The 24,581-nt window shown below is 38.8% G+C and overlaps 1 protein-coding gene across 2 annotated transcripts in view; it reads right to left on the minus strand.

Annotated features, from left to right (window-relative positions):
• LOC139950192 (ATP-dependent 6-phosphofructokinase, platelet type-like) overlaps window positions 1–24,309 on the minus strand; it is a 36,856-nt gene extending 12,547 nt beyond the window's left edge. Inside the window, exons 1-15 of one of the 2 annotated variants that reach the window (XM_071948835.1) lie at window positions 24,019–24,309; window positions 21,519–21,592; window positions 16,922–16,999; window positions 16,461–16,650; window positions 15,668–15,723; window positions 13,736–13,845; window positions 12,538–12,691; window positions 11,160–11,255; window positions 10,636–10,728; window positions 9,642–9,767; window positions 8,938–9,002; window positions 8,208–8,298; window positions 6,803–6,949; window positions 5,223–5,293; window positions 2,910–2,948 (exon numbers count right to left, since the gene is read on the minus strand). In XM_071948835.1, coding sequence (XP_071804936.1) covers window positions 2,910–2,948; window positions 5,223–5,293; window positions 6,803–6,949; window positions 8,208–8,298; window positions 8,938–9,002; window positions 9,642–9,767; window positions 10,636–10,728; window positions 11,160–11,255; window positions 12,538–12,691; window positions 13,736–13,845; window positions 15,668–15,723; window positions 16,461–16,650; window positions 16,922–16,999; window positions 21,519–21,592; window positions 24,019–24,238 — 1,610 coding nt within the window. In that variant the 5' untranslated portion in view covers window positions 24,239–24,309. The remainder of the gene's footprint in view (window positions 1–2,909; window positions 2,949–5,222; window positions 5,294–6,802; window positions 6,950–8,207; window positions 8,299–8,937; window positions 9,003–9,641; window positions 9,768–10,635; window positions 10,729–11,159; window positions 11,256–12,537; window positions 12,692–13,735; window positions 13,846–15,667; window positions 15,724–16,460; window positions 16,651–16,921; window positions 17,000–21,518; window positions 21,593–24,018) is intronic. The other variant, XM_071948836.1, reaches the window with a different exon arrangement.
• Between the last annotated feature and the right edge of the window lie 272 nt (window positions 24,310–24,581).

Consider the following 24,581-nt stretch of genomic DNA (forward strand, 5'->3'; position numbering starts at 1 on the left):
AGATTTGAACAAGTGTACACTTCATAATCATTGAACTTTCAAATTGAAACTTCATTTATTAATTTCATAACTGATCAAAACATTGTGTTTTTTCAATTTTTTCCAAAATAAGGTAAGCCCAACTGGGAGAGACCTGGGGTGGATTTCACAAGGAGTTAGGACTAGTCTTATCTCGAGTTAGGACGAGTTACTCGTCCTAACTTTGGAAATATAGCTGTAGGTTTTTGATGTCTCTTAGGACTAGTCCTAAGTTAGAACTAGTCCTAACTCTTTGTGAAATCGACCCCTGATGTGATATGAAATTAAGTAGAGTTGTTAATAGCAAATGGTTTATGATTGCATGGATGGCAAATAAAACGTCATACATGTGCACTGAAATTTAACAAACGAGAGGCACAAACAGCCCGGTTTCTCGAAGAATGCAATCATTCCAATCCAGCCAACTAAATCCGACAAAAGAAAGTGACAGCTTTAAGAAGCATGTGGTTTGCATTCAATGTGCTATCCATTGCCATGCTATCTTGTATGCATGTGTTCCAGCCAAACTTTAGAAACTTCCCAACTATAGTTTGGACTGGTGCCAACTTGAATGTTAAAGTTAGGATGGCCCGTACCATGGATCCAGATGGACCTACGGATTAATGTCCCATTCGGTGGACAATGCAATTATGGTTTAAAGCATCTTGCTTAAGAACACATTTACCACGACCAGGACTCGAACCCACAGTGTGCTGATCAGAAGCACAAGAGCTTGTGTCCGGTGTACTTACATGTAACTGATTCTTCTCAAGGTTTTTCTAAAATGTTGTTGCGATAACTATTGTGTATCATGTACGAGCCACCGTTGTTATCCGATAGAAAGTTTAGTGGTTCAAAAAACACTTTAGTGGCCCACTGATCACTATCACTATCACTTGATCCCAGCTATAGTTGGGCCGCAAAACTGTAATCAAGTGCCATCCTAAGGGACAATTTTTGAGACTGGTCCCAAATATAGTTTGGATGATGCTATAGTTTGGACGCTTGAGACTGGTCCCAAATATAGTTTGGATGATGCTATAGTTTGGACGCTTGAGACTGGTCCCAAATATAGTTTGGATGATGCTATAGTTTGGACGCTTGAGACTGGTCCCAAATATAGTTTGGATGATGCTATAGTTTGGACGGCGGAGCACATACATAAAAAACAAAATGCATTAATCCATTCCTAAACATCTAGTGACTGGAGGACAGAAGTCTCTCTTTTTCAATAAACGTTTCACAGGTCATTTTTTATTGTTTTTTTTCAACTAGTTTGAAACTAAAAGGGTTGAATTGCTTGTACTCTTCACAGAAACCCACTGTTGTACACACACCCCATTCAGATCCTGTGCATCTGTAAGAATTAAACCTTGCCAACAATCAGAACAATAGACAACTGAAAGCAAAAATAATGTGAGCTGCTTCAACAAAACAACAGTCAAGTTATAAGTTTTTTCAGAGTTGAGGTTATGGATTATCAAAACTCAGACGAGCGAGAGAGTACCACACTGCCTTGTCTGTATGTCGTATAAAAACTTGCTATTTCTATACTAAGTAAGATTTTAAATCTTGCATGGTGGAGGAATAACTAAGAGAGGTTTACGGTAACACCTTGTGAATATCTCTTTTGGAATAGTTGCTCAATACCAGCCAGGCTTCTGATGGATGATACCCAAGCCTACATCCGTATGGACTGTAAAGGATTAACCCTGTTTCAGCCCCAAAAGTAGGTGGCAACGGCCTCTGGAAAAATAGTTGATTGAAGCCCACACCTTGAAGTGGCATTCAGGCCTTGTATGTCTGGCGACTTGCATAACCTTTGTTTGTACCTTTATCTTGTAAATACATAGTTTAATGATTTTAAAGTTTTTGTGAATGTATTTTGTAAGTTTTAGTATTTTTTTATAATGAATCCAACCGTATACATGTAGTTGCAAATAAGATGAACCGTACCTTACCAACAAAACAATTGATTTTGTTTATGTTTTAAGTGTTGGTTCTGAAACCAGACTGAGACTCAGAGTTGTTAACCAACCGTTCATTTCAGAACCAACACAATGGGAGACTTTGAGGCGCTAGGTGGCAGCAGACTTACCGGGTAAATTTCCATTGTTTACGTAGTTCTGAGCTTGCGCACATTACCGAGAACAATGGATTTTACCTGGTAAGTCTGCTGCCACCAAGCGTCCTGAAAGTCTCCCATTCAAAAAGAACTGTATGATGTTACCGCAAACTTATTAGGTATTTCTATATTATTTGCCAGTTACACCAACTTTACGTTTAGCTTAGTAGCACATATTGTTGCACAGGCTGTATACTCCCCAAGTCCCCAGGGAGCTGAGATGGTTTAGGAATGAATTAAATGGCCCAGTGACCAGGGGTAATTACATGTACAAGATGTTTGACGCGCTTTGAGATGCCCATTTGGGTGTCTAAAGCGCCATATAAAACCTAGTCATAATTACTATTATTTTTATTTTTATTATTATATGGGTTAAAAAAAAATTAAAAATTGACAAGTCGTTTTTGTGTTAACTATTGTATTTCAGTTTGTGGTAACACGATGTGACGATTGTGTATCTACTTTGCTGTTGTTCTTGAGAACTTGTCTTGCTTCACGTATTACATGTATTCCACTGCCGCAGAGTAAAATTTTGAAATCTGGAGTCTATTTAGTTCTGATGAAAAGAAATGTCCTGCAGCTATGTGAAATTGGGCCCAGGTACGCAGTCTCAAGAATTCGCTCTCCGCTGTCGTAAAACAAAACACTGAGGGGAAAGTTTTCCTCAAAAACATACTGCACATCGCTTACTTACAGTAAACTTCACTTTCATTTTGAGTAAGCAGCTCACACATTCCCCCCTTGTTTTATATTTTTACAAAAATACCGATCAAGTTTATCACTTCCTGACGATGGGTACACCTCACTGTAAAACAAACAAGATGACAACAACAACAACAAAAACCACGGCAAAGAAAACACAGGTGCGAATTAAAAAAAAGTATAAACACCAATTAGGGGCAAAATAATCTCTGCAGTTATGTTTGAATTGTTGAGGTCCCAGGGAGGGAGTTGATGAGAGTGAACATTCCTGAGAATGGCTTGCTGGCCTGGGCCCAATTTCAAGGCTCTGCTTATTGCCGAATTCTGCACTTACCATTCTCCGCTAACTGTGCAATGCAAGCGCCATATTTCTGCGCTAGCTGTAACCATAAGCGAAGAATGCCTAGTACATGTAATGTGAATTAGTACGCACACATACATTAAAAATTCCCTGCTAACCTTTGAATTACACTGGACAAAAGTGCAGAATTTCCTGCTTCCTTTAAAGGCAGTGGACACTATTGGTAATTACTCAAAATAATTACTAGCATGAAACCTTACTTGATAACAAGTAATGGGGAGAGGTTGACAGTAAAAAACACTATGAGAAGCGGCTCCCTCTGAAGTGGAGTAGTTTTCGAGAATGAAGTACTTTTCCACGAATTTGATTCGAGACCTCAACCTTAGAATTTGAGGTCTCGAAATCAAGCATTAGAAAGCAAACAACTTCGTGTGAAAAGGGTGTTTTCTTCTTTCATTATTATCTCGCAACTTCGATGACCGATTGAGCTCAAATTTTCACAGGTTTGTTATTTTATGCATATGTTGAGATACAGCAAGTGAGATGACTGGTCTTTGACAATACACCGATCCATTAAGCCACGCCCAATTATCATTGACCAATCACAACCGCGAAATCTGATCACCATTTGAATTGTTTGGTGATCTTTGCACTAATGGTGATCGGGTTTCGCAGCTGTGATTGGTCAACTGGTGAGGAGGCGGGGCGTAATGGATCGGTCTATTACCAATAGTGTCCACTGTCTTTAAGATTTGATTATTTGCTTAGGGTAGACAGAGCCATGAAATTGGGTCCTGGTGCTCCCCTTATTCTAGACCCATGACCTCCTACATGTATGTATGTTAGAATTCAGTAGGACGTACAATGCACACGCTGTGTACATGAACCACCAGAAAACCAAAACTTCAAGTTCGGACATTTTGTGGACCATTTCTTTAATCTTTAAAACTCCCTTTGGTGACTGCTTTTAATTACTTGTTCAAAGAAAATTGAAAGGCTTGTGGAGATTATTTTTTTTAATCATGAAATCAGGAAAAGTCAGGCTTAAATGGAAAATACATCAGAGAAAACTCATATCCATCCACAAGTTTTCAATAAACACACCAAATTGTGAAAATTTTATGAAATTCGGTCCCGTTTTAGTAAAAATAACACTATCAGTGTACAGGCCTAGTGTTCTGTGAGTGGTTCTGTGTGATGTCAGGTCAAGCTTATTTCAAAATAAGCAACTGTGATTCTGTGTGTCTCTACAACCAATTTTCTTGTTTGTTTGTTGGAGTGTTGGGGTGTTGGGGTGTTTGTTTGTTTGTTTTTTTGTTTCGATAATATTCCAATCAAGGAAACTCGGCAAACTCAAACAAGGGGAATATAAACGCAAAGCTGACAACAGCCAATCTCTCTCATACAAACATTGGTTTACTGTCTATGATTATGAGTGGTGCAAATTAAGACATCGTGATTCAGTAACTTAAAGACAATACTTATTCTAGTCAGTGTATAATTGCATTTTCAAGTCATTGTCAAATCAGCAATACATGTAGCTTAATTTGATTCGAACCCACAACCTTATGATTACAAGTCCGGCAGTCTAACCATTGGACCCAAATGTGCTTCTGACAGAAATTATTCCTTTGAACAGTTGAAGGACTGATTTGATCAACTGTATTGCAGATGGGAGTTTTTCTCTAGAGGATTCGTACTGGCATGACTGGTATGGTTAATATACTCAATAAACTTTCAGATTGAAACAAACATTTGTTGATCCTGTCCTTTGCTTTTAGACATGTTAGACAGAAAAAAAAGTTTCAACCTCATGTCTTCAGGAAATGCTGCGAGACATTCATTGCATCTTGATTGACAAAGATTCCTGATTTGGTTTATTCTGCAAATGGGCATAACTCCCAAGCCCCCCTCCCTCTTGATCTCCCCAACCTACATGTAGATGACAATCACACACCACACAATTGACTACGCATTCACCACTCGTGTTGTATCTAAACATGACTATGTAAAGTGATATGCCAAACGGGTGTACAGATACAAGGACAAGCAAAGAGCTATTGACTCGACACTTACCTATTGGTTCCCAGTAATGAGCCCCCTTCACTGACCCACGTACCAACGTCCATCCAGCCCATGTGCTTGACCTGAGAGGGCAAAGAGCAAAGGTTAAAAGTTTAACATTGGGTGGCATGGTTGGCTTGTGTTTAAAGTGCTCTCTTCTCACCACTGTGGCCCTGTTTGGACTCCTAGTAAGGGCCACATGAAAGTACAGCTGTGTGTTGGTTCTCTCCCGTGGCACAAGGTTTTTTCTCTAGGCCCTCTTAATTTTTACCTCCTCCAGAAAAGTACACAAAATTTGATCTAAGGCCATATCTGAATTGGCATCTACAGCTACACAGCTGTTCCTAATTTTGTTTAATTTTGTTACGCAAGTCTCCAGACACACAAGACCAGAAAGCTTCTTCAAGGTGTGGTCTACAAGTGTTTTTTTCCAGGGGGCATTGCCACCTACTCCTGGGGCTGAAACAGGGTTACCCTCTTTCGGTCCATATGTATTCAGGCTCAACGCATGAGGACGCGGAAATCTAGCTGTAGCCACCAATAGGACACCGCCTCAGGCTGTACTCCTTGGTCATTGTTATATGGGTCATTCAAACAAACAAACACACACACACAATTAATACATGACGACAGGCGATACACCACGCTACATATCAAGCAACAAAATGTCAAATACATGTAGCTGGAAGTTAGAGGAATGTTAGAACAGTCTTTGAAAGTACTCTTTGTTCTATCTTAAAAAATATCAACACAAATAAAAATGCAAATGTTGAGAGTGCTAATAATGTTGTCTTCTAATTCTTGTGATGATCATACAATGATCCACACAAATTTGCCTTTAAATTGCGTGGTTTCCTTTTACTCTGCGAACTAACACGGGCTGCCATTTATGGGAGTCAAAAATTTGAATCCCATAAATGGCTGACCCTGTTCGTCGACGAAGTAAAAGAAAACCTCTGCAATTTTGAGGCATGTTTGTGTGGATCATTGTATTCTACTTTTTCTACCCATATGCATTTTATAAAAAACGGTTACAAAGGCTTTTCAAAGACCAACTCGACCGATCCAAGGCAACGTGTTCCTTTAACCATAACTGCTTCATAAAGTTGGGGAGCTAGTTCTTTCTGCTCTACCAGCCAGGCTTTTGATGGATGATACCCAAGCCTACATGTACATCTGTATCTCATGACTGTTAAGGGTTAAATCCTGTTTCAGCCCTGTTCATAAATTGTGTTAATCTTTGTTGCTTTGCTAATAAATTATTATAGTTCTGCTGTACATATTTTTCTCAGCTTTTGTGTATAATATATTTTGTAATGGTTCATTGTAAAGCGCTATGATCATGTTCTTTGGAATAGCGCTATACAAGCACTGTGTATTATTAGGAGTAGGTGGCATCGGCCCCTGGAAAAACAGTTGATTTGTAGCCCACACCTTGAAGTGGCCTTCAGGCCTTGTATGTCTGGCAACTTACATTTAACCAAAATTTGTTTTAAAGCACGCAGGGTAGTAATCAACAGAGTGAATATACCTGTGAAAAGGTCTATTTGATCAATTTAAGTACAGGTACATGTAGCTGAAGGGTAACTTACATTGTCTTCCAGCAGACCCTCAAAACCATCATAAATTCCCAGCACACGGTAGCCGTTGAAGAGGGAGGATCTCACAAATGCCCGCACCGCTGCGTTCATCCCTGCTGCTGGAGCACCAACGTTAATAACAGCTAGGTTGAAGTCAGTCTGAAATAAAGAATAACAGCTTACAAAAATATATCATCAGGTTTAGAGCCTTATGATATGATTGAAGGCAATGACGTAGCCATGGTGGGGGGACCTGCCCAGAACTAACCAATTTCGCCCAGCACTCTGAGCGAAATATGCTGTCCTGACACTTAATTATGTCCTTGAGCAACATACTTTTCTATGATTGTTTCTCTTCACCCAGGGGTATAAATGTTAAGGTATTAAGTCATTCAGCAGCCAGTGCCAGAAACACAGGGGCAAGCCCCATCTCTAAGTCATAAGTGTAACTGGTTTTGATGTATGTGTGTTACACAACACACTGGACCAACGGATTCCAATCCTATGATTTGAAGGATGGAGCAATACTAGTTAAAGGCAGTGGACACTATTGGTAATTGTCAAAGACTAGCCTTCACAGTTGGTGTATCTCTACAATATGCATAAAATAGCTATTCTGTGAAAATTTGAGCTCAATCCGTCACCGAACTTGCGAGATAATAATGAAAGAAAAAAACACCCTTGTCACACAAAGTTGTGTGCGTTTAGATGGTTGATTTCAAGACCTCAAGTTCTAAATCTGAGGTCTCGCAATCAAATTCGTGGACAATTAATTCTTTCTCGAAAACTATGTCACTTCAGAGGGAGCCGTTTCTCACAATGTTTTATACCAGCAACCTCTCCCCATTACTCGTCACCAAGAAAGGTTTTATGCTAATAATTACTTTGAGTAATTACTAATAGTGTCCACTGCCTTTAAGCGTCTTGCTTAAGAACACAAGTGTCAGAACAAGGACTCAATTTCATAAGCACAGAAAAGTGTTGCTTAACATAAAAGTTTACCAGCAAAAATTACATCAACTGGTTTCCCAAACAAATTTTGCTCAGCAATGAAAAATGCTGAGCAATATTTTCTGCTTGAAAGCTTTATGAAATTTGCCCAAGGACTCTGCACATCAGAAACACTAGCGCTTGAACCTAGAAGGCCTGCTCGCTCAGCCTCAACACTGTACTGTATAGACGATGTGACCTATGTTTACATTCAAACCGCCCTCTGTTGACAAAACACTATATACGTCATGTCTCGCCGGGCACCGAGTTGCGTAGTCATAGTAAGATTGCAGACACTTTCCAGCTGGCTGCCAAAACACAAAGGTTTTGCCTGGCGGTATGCGCGCGAATCGTGTTATGGTTTTCGTGTGACATCAGAGGTCACATCGTCTATACATTGTAAAGATAGGACTGGAAGGTAACTCACTGAGCATGTCTTGCCATCGAGACTGCAGACTTTATCTGGTGGCTTCAATCTCGTCAGGGTCAGGTACGTCCTCAGATTATTCACAAAACTCCTATAGACGAAAACTACCATCAATTCATTGAAAATTTAACATAAGATCGATACAGTACTAAAAAAAGTCAAATTGCGGTGAAGAGGTTTAAAACCAGCCTTTTTATTTTATACCTGCATGCTGTTTACTTTTGTGCTAGTTTTGGCAATTACAAACGGTAAAGGGATTTAGGGTCAGATCTTTCTGATTCATAACGAACAATTGCTTCAAATTGCTCCCCCAAAAAACTTGCGAATGAGTTGAAGTGTAAACTGCCTTACAGTCCTAGACTCACTTCATCTCGTTTCTATAAATACATTAATTATAATAATAATAATACAAATTTATACCGCGCTTACTACTCAATTCTAAGCGCATGGCGCTGGTATCCTGGTGAAGACTATAGTAAACCAGGGCAACATCACCAAAATATAGAAAAAATAAAGAACCAAGGCATAATAGAAAGATCCATTAAGCTCTGCCCCATTGCGTATTGACCAATCACAACGCAATGAAGGTCCGACAAATAAGGTCTGACATGCGTACCAGATGCTTGGTGCGCCCGGCAGATTGTGCAGAAAGGCATTGAAGACGTTCACATGGCCTTGCTCACACGTGCGCCGTGGGCGGAGCCTAATGGATCGGTCTTTTGGTTTTTACCTTCCTCTGAGCTCTGCCGCCTCTTCAAACCGCCCTTCATGTAAGGCCTTGGCCACCGCTTGAGTCTAATAAAAAATAATAAAATAACAAGGTCAAGTGTAACTTCAGTGGGTTTAAAGACATTGGACACTATTTGTGAATGTTCAATGACCAGTCTTCTCACTTGGTGTATCTCAACTAACGCATAAAATATTAAACCTGTGAAAATTTGAGCTCAATCAGTCATCGAAGTTGCGAGATAATAATGAAATAAAAAAAACACCCTTGTCACACAATGTTGTGTGCTTTCAGATGCTTGATTTCGAGACCTCAAATTCTAAATCTGAGGTCTCGAAATCAAATTCATGGCAAATTACTTCTTTCTTGAAAACTTTGTCACTACAGAGGGAGCTGTTTCTCACAATGTTTTATACATGTACTATTAACCTCTCCCCATTACTCCTTATCAAGTGAGGTTTTATGCTAATTATTATTTTGAATAATTACCAACAGTGTCCACTTCCTTTAAAATATTGTATAGAAACTATTGTACTAATAAGCAAAATGCAATAGTAAAATATATGACTACACATCTGCAAACAAACAAAAACTCTAAAGCAATTGTGCTAAAATATTCTGCCGCTCTTACATATACTTGATTCTGGGTAGCTTAAAATCCCCCAAATTTTGGTAGTCTTTTCTCACGTTTTTGTAAGCACACTTACCCTTTCTACACACTCCATAAGGGGCATCCTAATAGCCTTGTTACCATCCAAGGTGACCACATAGGCTGGAGTTGCATCTGTAGCATCTACCAATGACAGGACTGCCTCTGCTCCCATACGACAAGCCTAAAAACATGACAATCAAAAAATAATTGAATCATAAGGGGCCGGGCCTGATACTTCACGGAGGCAACAGAGGCAATTGCCTCAAAGCCCCTTGGTCATTGCCTTGGTGCCCTTATCAGAAGAAATTTACAATTTCCTCATAGGGTGCCCCCTTACCAAAGAGAAAATGCCTTGGTGCCCTTGCCCTTTCAAAAACGAAGCATTGTCAAAACAAGATTTTAATTCTTCCTAGAAATTGTGGGTGTGCAGGTCAAAAGAAACAACTGAAAATCGAAATTCAGATTTCAGATGTGGAGAAAAACTCCAACTGGGGGATATCAGCACCATTTGGCAAGGATAAAAACTTGTAAAAAAAAACAGACAAAATACCAAGCTGGCAAAGGTCGTTGCATTCCTGATTACAAAGTAAAAACTGTTTGTTTAAGCCAAGAAAAGCGGTTTATTGAAATAACAAAAACTATACGTTAGAGACCTTTGATCCTAAACATCTGGTTTATTTGAGGCATAACTTTGTTATTCAGTGTATTGATTAATTATGAACAAATACAATATTCAAAATTCAGAGAAGTGGGTGGGGAATTAAATTTTAAAGAAACATAATTTTTTGCAACATTGACTATTATGAATGGCCCCTAAGACACTGCAAATAAAGGTGTAATTCAATTGCTGCGCTAAATGTACTTGCTGTCTCCCTATTTTTGCTAAGCAAAGGTTTTTGTGCTTAGTCAGTTTGGGTGCTTACAGACATAATAAAATTAGGCCCAGAACCACACTGCATACACTGCAATGGGGGCAAGATTTTTTCCAGGGGTTTAGATACTTAGGGTTTACCAGTTTACTGTGGGTTTACTGCAAAAGAAAATCTCACCAGGACTCTGTCAAACGCAGACGGGTTCCCCCCGCGCTGTACATGGCCAAGTACGGTGACTCGCGTGTCATACCCCAGACGTTTTACAATCAACTGCAAAGAAAAAATATCACAGTGAAATAAATCCATATTAAAATAAACATGCAGGGGTGACAACAAAGTTGGAATGGAAGTTTAGTTCGTGAATAATTATAAGTAGGATTGGTAGAACATAAAAACCGTTGGGTCAGTGCAGGTTCTATATGTATTATATCAAAACAATTGAAAACAAGTTTGGATGAATTTGAAAAAATTTACAAAAATTCACAAATAAATGTCTTTCTTAAACAAATTAGTGTTTCTGTTTGACAAGAAATTACTTTGGAGACAACTCTTTTAAGAATAAACTCAAGGAGCTCTAAAATATGCAACAGCAATTTTATGAAATCCAAACACACTCCACTAACGACATTTTAGTCCCGAGCCTACGAAATGGGTAACTTTGATTGAGCAACATTGTTTGAAGAAACTTATTTTTAACTTACATCTTTGACTATCTGAGTTGTGATTGGGTTGCCCTGGCGATCCTTTGCCCCCTCAGCAACGATAATAATATGAAGACGCTTCCCAAACTCCCTCGTCTGTAGCCAGGTAAAAAAATTAAGGAACAAGTAATTATTTTAACAACAGATTTGCATTTACAAACATTAGCTCGATCAAGGTAGTGTTACAAATCATTTCTGCTCATTAGGCATACTTGTTAGCATAACATTTACTTGGGAACAAGCAATGGAGAGCTGTTGATAGTATAAAACATTGTGAGAAATGGCTCCCTCTAAATTGGAGTAGTATTTGAGAAATAGATAATTTCTCACTCAAATAAAAGCCTTCCTTTATTGTATGCATCTAAAAGAACACAAATTTGTGCTACAAGGGTGATTTTTCTTTCATCATTCTCTTTGAAGACCAATTGAGATTAAACTTTCAGAGGTTTGTTATTCTATGCATATGTTGGGATACACCAAGTGAGAATACTTGTCTTTGACAATTACCAAACATGTCCAGGGGTGGATTTCACAAAGGTAGTCCTAACTTAGGACTAGTCCTAGGCAATGCCAAGAGATATGACTGGTCCTAAGTAAGGATGAGTTACTGGTCCTAACATAGGACTGGTCCTATCTCTTAGCATTGCCTAGGACTAGTCCTAAGTTGGGACTACCTTTGTGAAATCCTCCCCAGTGCTTTTAAGGGTAATCTTTATTAAACTGAGCAACTGTAGATTGTTGTCTTTGTTTCAAATTGCCAAACTTCATATAACTGTGATGATTTTTCAAATTTGCTTACAGGTCATGTAGAGAGACCTTCCTTTCTCAATACACTGTGCATTTGAAACACGTGAGCATTAAAGGTAGTGGACACTATTGGTAAATACTCAAAACTATTATTAGCATAAAACCTTACTTGGTAACGAGTATAATGGGGAGCTGTTGATAGTATAATACACTGTGAGAAACGGCTCCCTCTGAAGTGACGTAGTTTTCGAGAAAAAAGTAATTTTCCACAAATTTGATTTCGAGACCTCAGATTTAGAACTTGAGGTCTCAAAATCAAGCATCTGAAAGCACACAACTAAATGTGAAGGGTGATTTTTCTTTCATTATTATCTCGCAACTTCGATGACTGATTGAGCTCAAGTTTTCACAGGTTTGTTGTTTTATGCATATGTTGAGAATCACCAAGTGAGAAGACTGGTCTTTGACAATTACCAATAGTGTCCATTTTCTTTAAGCTCGAGCAAAACAAGTCATATTGACCAATTTAGACATCCACTGCACTATGAAATAAAAACAAATGCAATTTGTGGTTTAACTTTGGTACTTTTTTTATTTAATATCTATGTATAAGAAAATCATCTTAATTAACCTGGGCCAACTTCTTGCAGAGTTTCTCTTCCCAGCCAGTCTCTGGTGGCCACTCCGGTAGGAAGACCCAGTCGGCACCGCTGGCTAACCCTGCCACCAGGGCCAGGTAACCACAGTGACGACCCATCACCTCCAAGACAAATGTCCTCTGGTGACTGAGGGTGGAAACAACAAACAAAATATGTTTTCAGTCACTTTGAATAGAGTTGTCTGTAAATTGAGCCAATATGAGAGAGTTGTTGCTAAGAAAGCTCATGCAGTATTTTATGTAATTTGTAGTTAGTCTTTAAGTGCTATCATTACCTTTCTTGTTTTATCTATCAGACTTACATGGCTATTTGGGGGGTAACTCTATATCTGTATGGTCAACAGGGTGTACGAAAAAATGTGTATAAATTTGAGAAACAAAATAAATCTAAATGCACAAATAAATGTTTTTCTTAAAAAAACAACAGTGTCTGTTTTCAAGCAATTACTTCGAAGACCACTTTTGATCAATAAACTCCATTAACCAGAAACTCTGAAACATGAAAAGCCGTATGAATTCAAGACACTAACAACCTTAATTGTCCAGACAAATGTCGTCTGGTGACCGAGTATGGAAATGTAAAAAAATATGTATTTAGTAAAAAAAGTTGTTGTTACTTTGAGCCAAAATGCTATCGTACATTCCATAGGCAAACATTTTTACTATTATTATTAATTCAACCTCAACACAGCAGCAGCAGCAGCTGTAACAATAACAAACTAGAAATAAAATTGACAGATTGGGTGGAGAGAAGCATTTATAGGAACCAAAACTTCTTGATACTCCTAACAGCTCGGCCATGACACCCCATACGCCTAAACTCTTACCTCTGCGCTGTAGTTGCAATATAGTCTACACATTCTGTGCTTTGTTTCACCCGTACAAAGAGGGGCAAAAGGTACTGGAAACCATGCTTCAATTATCCCCTTTTCTGAGGTTATTGTGTTATCTCTAATAACAGAGGTTTTTTGTTATGGGCATACGTACATGTCTGAATGTAGCATTATAAAATTGACAGACTGCCATACCATCAAAGTCACCAGAGACCTTTTCACAAACACCCACTCAGCAATCAAACTTGATCACTACCTAGACCAGCATGCACCTCATTCCACGCCTTACGCGCACCTACCGTGTATTTGCAATAAGGTCTACACAGCCAAACTCTTACCTCTGCGCCGTAGTTGCAATACAGTCTACACACTCCATGATACGATGCAGAGCTGTGTCTGTACCGATGGTCATGTCAGTCCCACAGAAATCATTATCAATAGAACCAACCTGTAACAAAAAGGAGACCAACGAGTGAAAACTATTGTTTCTAGTTTCTAAGTGAACGATATGTGTACTTGAGTCAGGCATGCAACTGTAACTTCACCAAAAAAGAGGGAATTACAAAATTTTGATGATTTTGTATAGTATTTTTCAATTTTGATTGTTACACCTCAGTAACAAACTGTGAAGTTTGATTGGTCGAGAACCAATCACGTGCCGTGCAACAAATACGCATGTATCATGGCTAAAGATGTATCATGACTAAAGATGCGCGCTTTGCGTAATGCACAGCGCGCCGGGTAACATGACAAGTGATGTACACCCATTGATCTCCATTCTAATGGAGATCAATGTGTACACCAGTGTACATCACCTTGATCGTTCCCATCGTTGGTCAATTTCCAGCGCTGTACGAAACACATGCGGGTTCGAGGGAACAGGTGAAGAATTATTTCTTATTTGAACTGTTCGTCTGCTTATTATTACAGCATTATTAAACTATGCATTGCTCCGTCTTAATAATGTTTGAAGATGACAACAGAACTTTGAGAAGAGGAATAACAATGTTACCAAGGTATAACAAAACAATTGTTGCACGCTGTGACTGGGTCCATGGGTTTTGTACACCCGAGGGGGGGGGAAATGGCACCCGAGGCGACATGGCTGCACAGCACGGCGGGTAACATGAGTTTTGTTAACCGGTGTACATTACCTTGATCATTTTCACCGTTGGTCGATTTCCAACACTAAGTACAAAACAGTCGCGGGTTCGAGGGAACAGTGGAGAATCTTTTCTTATTTGACCAACTGTTCGTCTGCTTATTCAACTAATCAAGTACTCCCTCATGTTTGAAGATAACAACAGAACTTCGAGAAGAGGAATATTAATGTTACCAAGGTACATGTACATGTATAACAAAACAATTGTTGCACGCTGTGATTGGGGTCCATGGGTTTTGTACACCCTCGGGGGGAAAATGGGGTGTACAAAACGCTATGGACAGCGTGCAACAATTGTACAATTGTAAAACTGAGATTGAAAAAAATAGGAAATCAGCTGATCGGAAGAAAATTTGCATGCCTGTTGAGTGCCACATTGCTGTTGTGTTGACTGGTCACACAGTAAGAGGGTTAACCAGTACGTTTTTTGAAGACTGTCCTACAGTGGACAATTTTTAACCCAGGGAACATTCTCAATTTGTTTGCTGTCAGTCCGTAATCAGTCATGGGCATGTACTGTCGATTACACAAAATGTATGGTTTTGCAATGGGTTGAAATAGAAGACGAGAGGAATGCAGACCGTGACATTATAAAATTGCCATTTGCCCCTGAGGGTGCACAAAACAGCACAACGCAGAGGAATGTATATCAATTTACCTAGTACCAGCATAATTACAACCTCATACCCTTGCTCTGCTCACTCCCGGGCGTATTTATAATATCATACTGACCGCTGGAATCAACCATCTGTGGCAATGATCAAGGTTATGTATCCGGGTGTACATCACTTTTCATAATACCCAGCCTCGACCCATGTAACATGCGTCTTTGTATTATATCACTTGATTACAAGTAGTTATCGACCCAAAAAACTGTTAAGCCCTGTTCGTACTTCCTGCAAACCCAAATGCGATACGAATTTTGACGTCACATGGCTGTTTTCAGAGCGAATGTTTCACAGGAGTTAAACTCATTTCAACTATTGCAAATTTTTGTTGCGACTTTGTGATGTGATAATCGTATAAATTTGCATTCACCAGAATGAACCAGGCTTTACAGAGGTTTAACAATCCAAGTTCACATTTCTGCTTGCCATGTTTTACCTACCATTCCAACAATGTTTAAATGACTGCAGTGTGTCTGCTCAGCATCTGTGATGAGGTCTGTTGGAAATGACAAAACATTCCAATAAATGTAGGTCCGATACTCACAATAAACCAGAACAGAAACTGCTGGTGACTGGGTAAATTTTAAATGATTTGTAGTTGAATAAAGACAAATTTACTAGAGCGGGATTTGAACCAACATCCTCTGGTTTAACATGTTGATCTTTCACCGACTGAGCTTAGTCCTACGTTAGCGGTCTGTCTAATTAGCCAATAATATCGTTGTCCTTCCAAAGTGTTCACAGTGCAGTTGGTTGCCCCAAAGTTGACTGTTAAAATTGCACTGCGTGACATGGCCTTCGTGGTGAGCTTGATCTAAAACTAATAAACATTTGGTGAAAATTTTAAAATTTCTCAAGTTAATCAAAACAGTACTTCAAATAGCAGAGAAAGAAATAATATTTTAAGAGGAGCTTTCTATCATCTTTATCTTTAAACCACAAGTAAGTTTAATGTAAATCTGTGGAGTTTGTGTTCTGTGTTAGACAAAAAGTACCAGCCATCGATTTCATCAAACTCTTCCTAACTTAGGATCAATCTTAGGACTTAGAACAAGTTAAGTTCTGTTTCCAAAGGCGTAGGACCCATCGAACCCATTACTAAGTTACTCGGCTAGGTTACTCGTCCTAACTCGAGTTAAGATTAATTCTAGCGTTTCATGAAATCGCGTGCACAACCCTTTAAATGAGTAAAGATGGTTGAGTGCACAACTGTGAGACTTGACCGCTACCCACCTTCCTCCAGGAGTTCCTTGAGATGCTCCGACCACTCCTGCCTGAATAGATTAGCCCCAGTCAGGCTACCGTCACCGCCGATCACCACCAGGTTGTTGATTCCTCGCTTGATCAGATTGAGGGCAGCCTTTCTCCTTCCCGTTCGCTCACGGAAGTCTTTACATCTTGCGCTGCCGATTACTGTTCCTCCCTGCAAAGAACAATGCAAAAATAATAAGAAGAACACTAACTGATAATGCGTTGCGTAATTTGTTAAATAATAAGACATTCTGACATTTACAGTTTGGTAAAAATAAGCACACTCATTATCAGCTGAGAATTGTACAAAACAAAATACAGGGGAAAATGTTCTCAGATCTTTTTGTACCCTCCCAGTCACAGTCCAAAAAGTTATCTTTTGGATCCAAAAAGGACCCATTAGTGTGGACAGACCCAACTATGGAATTCTTTGGAATGCTTACCAGTTGAATGATACCCGAGACGTCCTTCCATTCCATTACCTTGAAGCAGTCTCCTCCGTCCACCATTCCCTGGTAACCCTGGTAGGACGGAACAAATAAAAAACACAAGGGTGATGTTTGTGGAAACTCCGGCTAACTATCTGACCTAAGCAGGCCATGAATTAACCCACAGCACCCACGGCGGCTCTGAGCGTGCGCACCCATGCTCAGTATGCGCATGTAGGTCTGAGCACGTGCACTAATGGCGAGAACTGTATAAAATAACCATCCAATATCCCACATTGCTGTGGTGCCCTGTGCGTTTTGCTGTGGTGCCCTTTGCGAAAATCAAATACAAAGTTACATTTTCCTCATAGAAGTACCAGTACCATTATGGTACCAGATAAAAATTGCTGTACCCCTTCAAGAGTGCAGTTCAAAGCTTGCTATAACTTTTATTTTAAAAACCTTTTTGAGGTATGGCGGACACAATGCTATAACACTATCATGTTTGGGTAAATTTGTGTGTACAGGGGTGCGTTCCATCTGCGCAAACGACTCGCAACTGTTCGCGCAAACGTTTTTTATCTTTTGATCGATTGGTGCGTATACGCGATGTCAACATGGCGGCGCCCTGAAATGAAGATGGCGCGCACCATATATGTAGTTTTTTTTAAACTTTGTTTTTGCTGCAATAGTCCTTTTTTGACATCATTACATCAACTAATTAACTTTGTTGTTCCAAATCTGCATTATCATCCACCGAAAATTCAATGTAATTATGTTTGTGACAAAGAAATAATACTGTATGCTTGTCCGCCATTTTAAAAACCACTCGCCAACACCTCCGAAGTATGTTCGCCTAAAGTTGCCAACGTTCGCCAACGGTGGCGGCGAACAACTCGTTCCACTTGAAATTGTTGGCGAACGTGCGCAACTGTTGGCAACGTTTGCGCGAGTGGAACGCACCCCATGTATACACCATAACCAAACAGTTCACTCCTATCACGTCCGCCATACCTCAAAGAGGCTTTAAAGGAACACGTTGCCTTGGATCGGACGAGTTGGTCAAAACAAAAGCGTTTGTAACCGTTTTTTTTACAAAATGCATATGGTTGGAAAGATGTTTTAAAAGTAGAATACAATGATCCACACAAGTTTGCCTCGAAATTGCGTGGTTTTCCTTCTACTGTGCGAACTAACACGGTCGGCCATTTATGGGAGTCAAAATGTTGACCCCCATAAATGGCCGACGAGTTAGTCGACGAGGTAAAAGGAAAACCACGCAATTTCGAGGCATGTTTGTGTGGATCATTGTATTCTACATGTACTTTTACAACATCTTTCTACCCATATGCATTTTATAAAAAACGGTTACAAACACCTTTCAAAGACCAACTCGACCGATCCAAGGCAACGTGTTCCTTTAATAGAGTTTGAACTAGTCGCTCTAAACCCAGGAGTATGGTCTGGATAAAATCCAGATGGGGGGGGGGGGTTATCATAAATGCATGCAGATTTGTATTCCTGACTTGGGAATTAGAACAGCACTGAGCAACAATGACTAAATGGGCAATTCCGTGAAGAAGTGGACATGACCTCAAAATTTAGAATTGTGGTTTTAAAGTAAAAATTGGGCTTAAATGGTAGCAGATACATCAAACATTCAGGAAAAAATGGTTTCAATGTCATGTCTTTGCAAGAAAGATACCAAAAAAAATGTTTGTGCCAACGATGTTTTATCATGAAATTATGTGTAAAAAAACTGTGCAATTTACTACTGAATGGGGAAGATTACAAGGTATCAAATCAATCAATCTAGTCATATTTATTCATTGATTGGACCTACACATTGGCTGCAATTAGTCAAAATTTGTGACTGTGATAGATTCAGACCATTAATCTGTGAAGCTTGTACCCCATTAAAGCCTATGTAACGTAACTAACCAAAACTTCTGATTGTTTTCGCCATTAGAAAAGGCAATCAACTAAAATGTTGATTTCTTGAATTTTCCTACTTTGTGCAATCCTTAATTAAAATAAGGAAAGAAAAATCATAAAAATTGTACCATGTGGAAAATAGAAGCAGTCAAAAACTGTAACGTAACTAACTATGTAACGTAACTAACCGGAGTGTAACGTAATTAACCGACATAGAGACTATGAAGACGCTGCTAAGTTGACACAAGCACAAGTTTTCAGCCTTATTGTAAAGTTTAAACAAAATAGGTAGTATTCTTTGACACACAATTCAACTTCTAGCACATATTTTGTTTGCCATGTGCCCAATTCTTTTGTCTGTATGCATGTAAATGTATGCAAGATCCATGCGCAACAAGCCTGTCGGACTACAAGCTCATCTTAGTCTTTTGTGGTGAAAATTGTTTGGTAAGTTTGATGACAATATAGTTACATGGATTGGTATAATCTACATATTTATATATGAATTTTATTTTAAAAGGTTATCCTAAAGTTGTATTTCTCTTTTACACTAAATTAGTGAGAGTTTGTGCAGTGTTGTATTTACATGTAGAATTCTGACACTGTACATCAGGTATACATGTATTACATGTATAGTTATAGAAGTTGCAATTTTCAACAATGTTTATTGACTTTGTTCCTTATTTTAATGTCCATAGATCAAACAGGCCATTGTCAAACAAGGAAAAGCAACAGCAACACTAAGAAAAGATAAAGGCAGCTAGTCACTATGAGAAATACTTTAAGGAGAAAAAGGCAGTGGCCGTCACCAAATTTCGTGACAGACACAATAGCAGAGAGTCTGCTGTCGTATCGTCAACCACATCAGCTTGTGTGAAAGGGGAAGGCAAACAGACCATGAGATGAGAATAGTGTGACCACCAAAATTATTTTGATGTGCATCTCATAGAGAATTTTTCTGAGGACATGCACAAAAATGGTAGGACCGGAATGTATAAAAGTCTCCCTTTGTACATATGGAGAATCATGTATTGGAAACTAAGGCTTTAAAAACAAATGAGGCGTTATGTGTACATATTAGTTCTTAATTAGGGAGCTCAGGGGAGGGGGGGTGGGGGGGGGGGGCAAAAAGGAACAGGTGTTGGTAGGGGTGGGGTTTGGATAGGAGGGAGGGTGTGAGGAAGAGAGAGACTGCCCATTTTTGATTCTGCCGCAACTGAGCTGGAAAAAAAATATCGTGAGCGGGATGGCTGCGCTTCAAGAGAAGCACTTAAGATTGAAATTCACTGGGCTTTCATCTGCACCTCCCATGGCAAAGGTCCTGTGGATGGCATGTGAGGGGCAGTGAAACATCACGTGTGAAATGGCCCACTCAAATTGTTTAAGTGTCTTCTACACAAAGGATGACTTTGAAGCTAAATGTGCCAGAAGTTGTCTACAATCGCGGGAATTTAACATTTTATGTTGAACTTTAAGACTAGCATCCACGACCAAGCGTCGAGACAAGGAACTAATTCAACATCCTTTCTAATGTTTATTTTTCTTTGGTACATCTATGTAAGAGAGAAATTCACTAGCATCCACGACCAAGCGTCGAGACAGGGAACTAATTCAACATCCTTTCTATTGTTTATTTTTCTTTGGTACATCTATGTAAGAGAGAAATTCACTAGCATCCACGAGCAAGCGTCGAGACAGGGAACTAATTCAACATCCTTTCTATTGTTTATTTTTCTTTGGTACATCTATGTAAGAGAGAAATTCACTTAGCATCCACGACCAAGCGTCGAGACAGGGAACTAATTTAACATCCTTTCTATTGTTTATTTTTCTTTGGTACATCTAAATAAGAGAGAAATTCACTTAATTTATTGTGATTTTAAAATACTGCATGGCTTAGGAATGTAAAGGAAACAGTTTGAATGTTAAAGACATGTACAATGTGCCCCTGGTTGATTTGGCGAGATAATGGCTTTTTATACTTTTTTGCAATTAAATTACCAAATATAATTTTATTCCAAAGTTGTTTTTTGCTTAATTGAGTTAAATATAGTGTAATATTGCATGTTAGTTACTAATATAGACCAGATTAGAGTTGTGAGTGTATAAATAAGTACATAAGTACAAAATTAAACTTATCATAACAACCGAATAAATGTGTCTAGAAGTTTGTAATTTTTTTAGGATTAAACATGTAGCCATGGTACAAAAATGGAGGCTTGATAGGCTTTCATATTAATATTGGAGACCACAGAGCTGTGCTAAGCAGCTAAAAGTGTAACGAAACTAACCATGGAATTGCCCAAATAAGCAACATCAGTCTAGGGAAAAGTTTCTGTATTGGCGCCACCACTTTTTCATTCGATATGAAATAATATAGTATCTAATTTACCTCAATGAGATTACCCTTTTTGTAAAAATGAGTGATAAAGTGGTGGCGCCATACGGAAAGTTATCCCAGTCTAGTGTTGCTATTCAACAGTATACTATTGTTGCACGTTGTGGCGGGGTCCATGGTGTTTTGTACACCTGAGGGGGGAAATGGCACCCTCAGCTTCGACTCGGTGCCATTCGCCTCGGATGCCATGCCAACTATTGAGACAGGTCCCAACTATTGGGACAGGTCTCAACTTATAGTTGGGTTGATTGTAAAGCTGGTACCAAACAGATAGCCTACCTCATGTATGGCGTAGACTTTGAATCCAACATAAATGCCCATCCGAACAACAGCACGTACTGCAGCATTCATTCCTGATAGATAAAAGTTAAAACAAGATAATGTTCAAAGAAAACAAAAAAAAGTTATTGAGTTTTTACCGAGTAAGAAACTAAAGACTAAAGAGACAGCGTACATTACTAGCACTTTACAAAAACTGTATGCTCGTCATTTAGACCTGAGACTTTAGGCAACAGAGGCAATCACTACGCACTATACTGAAAGTTCCCGGATCGCAAACAAACCAGTCATGGGTGCGGATACATTTTTTCATTTACTCATGTGCTGACTTTTGTACTACAAGTTCAGCACATTAATGATGCAGTGATTTTGTGAAATGTTTAGGTGTAGGTGCTACAGGTGTAGGTGCTACTGCCTCCATGACTAAGAGTGGCTAAGCACAACATAATTATGCTAATACCAGAATAACTTTCAGCCTAACTACCATCTCACCTGTACAATTTGTGACTGGTAGGCCTATCTGCTCATTTCTGCTTAGCAGACAGTTGTTAAGCAATAATGTGTCCTGCTTAAGCAGCTCTGTGAAATTGGGGCCTGTTCTTGACCTTGGTGGCCCCTTCAAAAGGGGTTCCCATAGACTGATATAAATGTTCATGTAACTGTATCGTAGGAGGTCCTGTTTTCGAGGTGTCCCTAATATCGTGGCAAATCTTTTACCTCTCTGTGCGTGATGTAAACAGTCCCAAGATAAAAATTGTGTGGTTTTATTCGCCAAGCAAAGAGTCTCCTCTTCTTTGACCAAAACTTAGAAACACGTAAGGCTCATTGTAAATGCAAAAAGTTTGGTATTTAAGGCATTTCTACAAGGTACACAAAATATGTCATAATGTTGAGGCCATATAAAAACCGAAAAAGTTTCATCAAACGCTATTTCAATTCACAATTCATGATGATCAAAATCATGTGACTGAATGTTTTGCTGAGCATTCTTAAAAAAAAATACCGAGGCTTAAAGAAGACTGTGCCTTATATCATTTTCTAATATTTTTGGAGATTTTTATTTTGTCACCCTCGTATCAATACTATTATTTATATTAAAATTTAAACATCAGCTGGTTGATTCAATTATCACTGTTTATTTATACGCTTTATTATAAATATTAAGAAAAAAAATAGAAAAAAAATAAATAGAAATCAGATTTTGAAGCCAGTAATTATTCACACTTTTTATATTTTTTTTATTTTTTTTTATTTTACCATGGTAATTTTAAAAATTTAATAAAAAAATATTTTGAATAAAATGAAGGCAACTGCTGGCTATACAGTCATACACAGAGTCTCAAAGAACACTTGTAGTCACTGCAGATGTTTCTTCCATGTATGGCTTCACCGGGAAACCATACTTTCTCATTTGCCGTGAAAACAGGAAAAACTCAAAACAAATGGGGCCAGTTGAAGTCATCCAAGATCGGTGTGTGGTGTGAACATTTCAATGTCCATCAAGTTTTAATACATGTTTGCATACTTCGTATTAACAAATGAAGATAATTACGGCATCGGTTGATATATGGCTTTAGTATTTTTTTCCCAATTCAAAGAAAAAGGCATAATAGTGTGATAACTGGTAAGCAGAGGATATAGTTTTCAAATGGAAGAGGCCTTTGCAAAATGAAAATGGCCTTGTTGCCCGTTCATAGAAAAAATTTCAGGCTTGAGCAATATGCAATGCTCTGATGGTTTATAAATTCACAACACAAGACCGCTGGACATGTCTTAGACTTTGGTCATGACATAAAAAGCCCTGCCACCCCTTGGCTTCTACCATCACAAAATCATTCAAAAGACATCATTCATCTTTACTCTTCATATATACAAAACAGAGCTACGATTTAGAGGAAGGACATAATTATTACACATACATTATCATGTATACTGCAGGTAACTAAGGTTACATTATTCTGCAATCTTTAACAATGAATAAACCTAAATTAAAAGATTTAATAAAGAAAGGAAAATAATATTTAACTACAAACTAGAGTGCAGATTTTTGTAGCAAGCACCAACATGTCATGAATAAGCGCCTATATCAGTACATTGGTTTTGGCGGATACCGGCGCTATTTATTATATTGATTCGAACAGACTTTATTTATAGTTTTACAGATTTTCCAGTGGAAGTGCCCTTGCATTTCCCATAACTAAAATAAGCTAATTCCGTATAATAGACATTTTCAAGTGTTCACACCCTGCCCCCTTCCCCAACAACATGCATCAACAACACTAAACAGCAAGCTACTTTTTTTAGTTTTTTTCTTTTGTAAAATTGGTATCAATCAATCATGTTGCAGTTTTATAAGAAACAGAAACCAGAATTCCAGAAACCAACCACACAAACTTCTTATTTAATGTTTAGTAGAATATCTAGGAAAGTTGCATTTACACAAATTCCTGCCAAGCCTGTCATTCTAGCCCTCGTTGTGTGGATATTCGGATCGACTTACCCTGCGAGTCCCCACCGCTGGTGAACACGGCGATGCATTTACCGGTGCCGACCATCCCGAATCCCTGGCCGGCCACGGTGAATTTAGAAACCGTGTCCACAAAATCTTCCCCGGAAAACGACATTGAAGCGGATCTGCCAGTGTTCAGTCCAGTGAAGCTGGCATCCCCTCTGAGTTTCTTAAAATTGGTGAAGTCATTTTCACTGGTGCTTTGCTCCATTTTAGAGCCTTATAGTGCACTTCTTAGGAAAGAAAATGACTAGTTTTGAGGAACGAGATGGAGTTCTGAAACATCAGACGATGTTTACATTGAACCAGGAATTATTTGACCCTGAACTGGAGTTTTTTTTTCCTTGCGTGTTAAAGGCAAACTTGATCGGTGTCTAAAAAAAGGGGTGTGTCTGGGGGCGGGGGCTAATAAATGGGTGCTCGATCTTGGACTTTACGGAAAAACTATACCACAATATCATAAAATAGTTTTATTCTTTAATCACTTTTTGCAAAATATGTGGGGGACAAACATTATTGTTTAAAAGTATATATAGCTGAATGAATAGATGTAG

Source organism: Asterias amurensis, chromosome 17 (assembly GCF_032118995.1).
Source record: "Asterias amurensis chromosome 17, ASM3211899v1".
Lineage (NCBI taxonomy): Eukaryota > Metazoa > Echinodermata > Asteroidea > Forcipulatida > Asteriidae > Asterias > Asterias amurensis.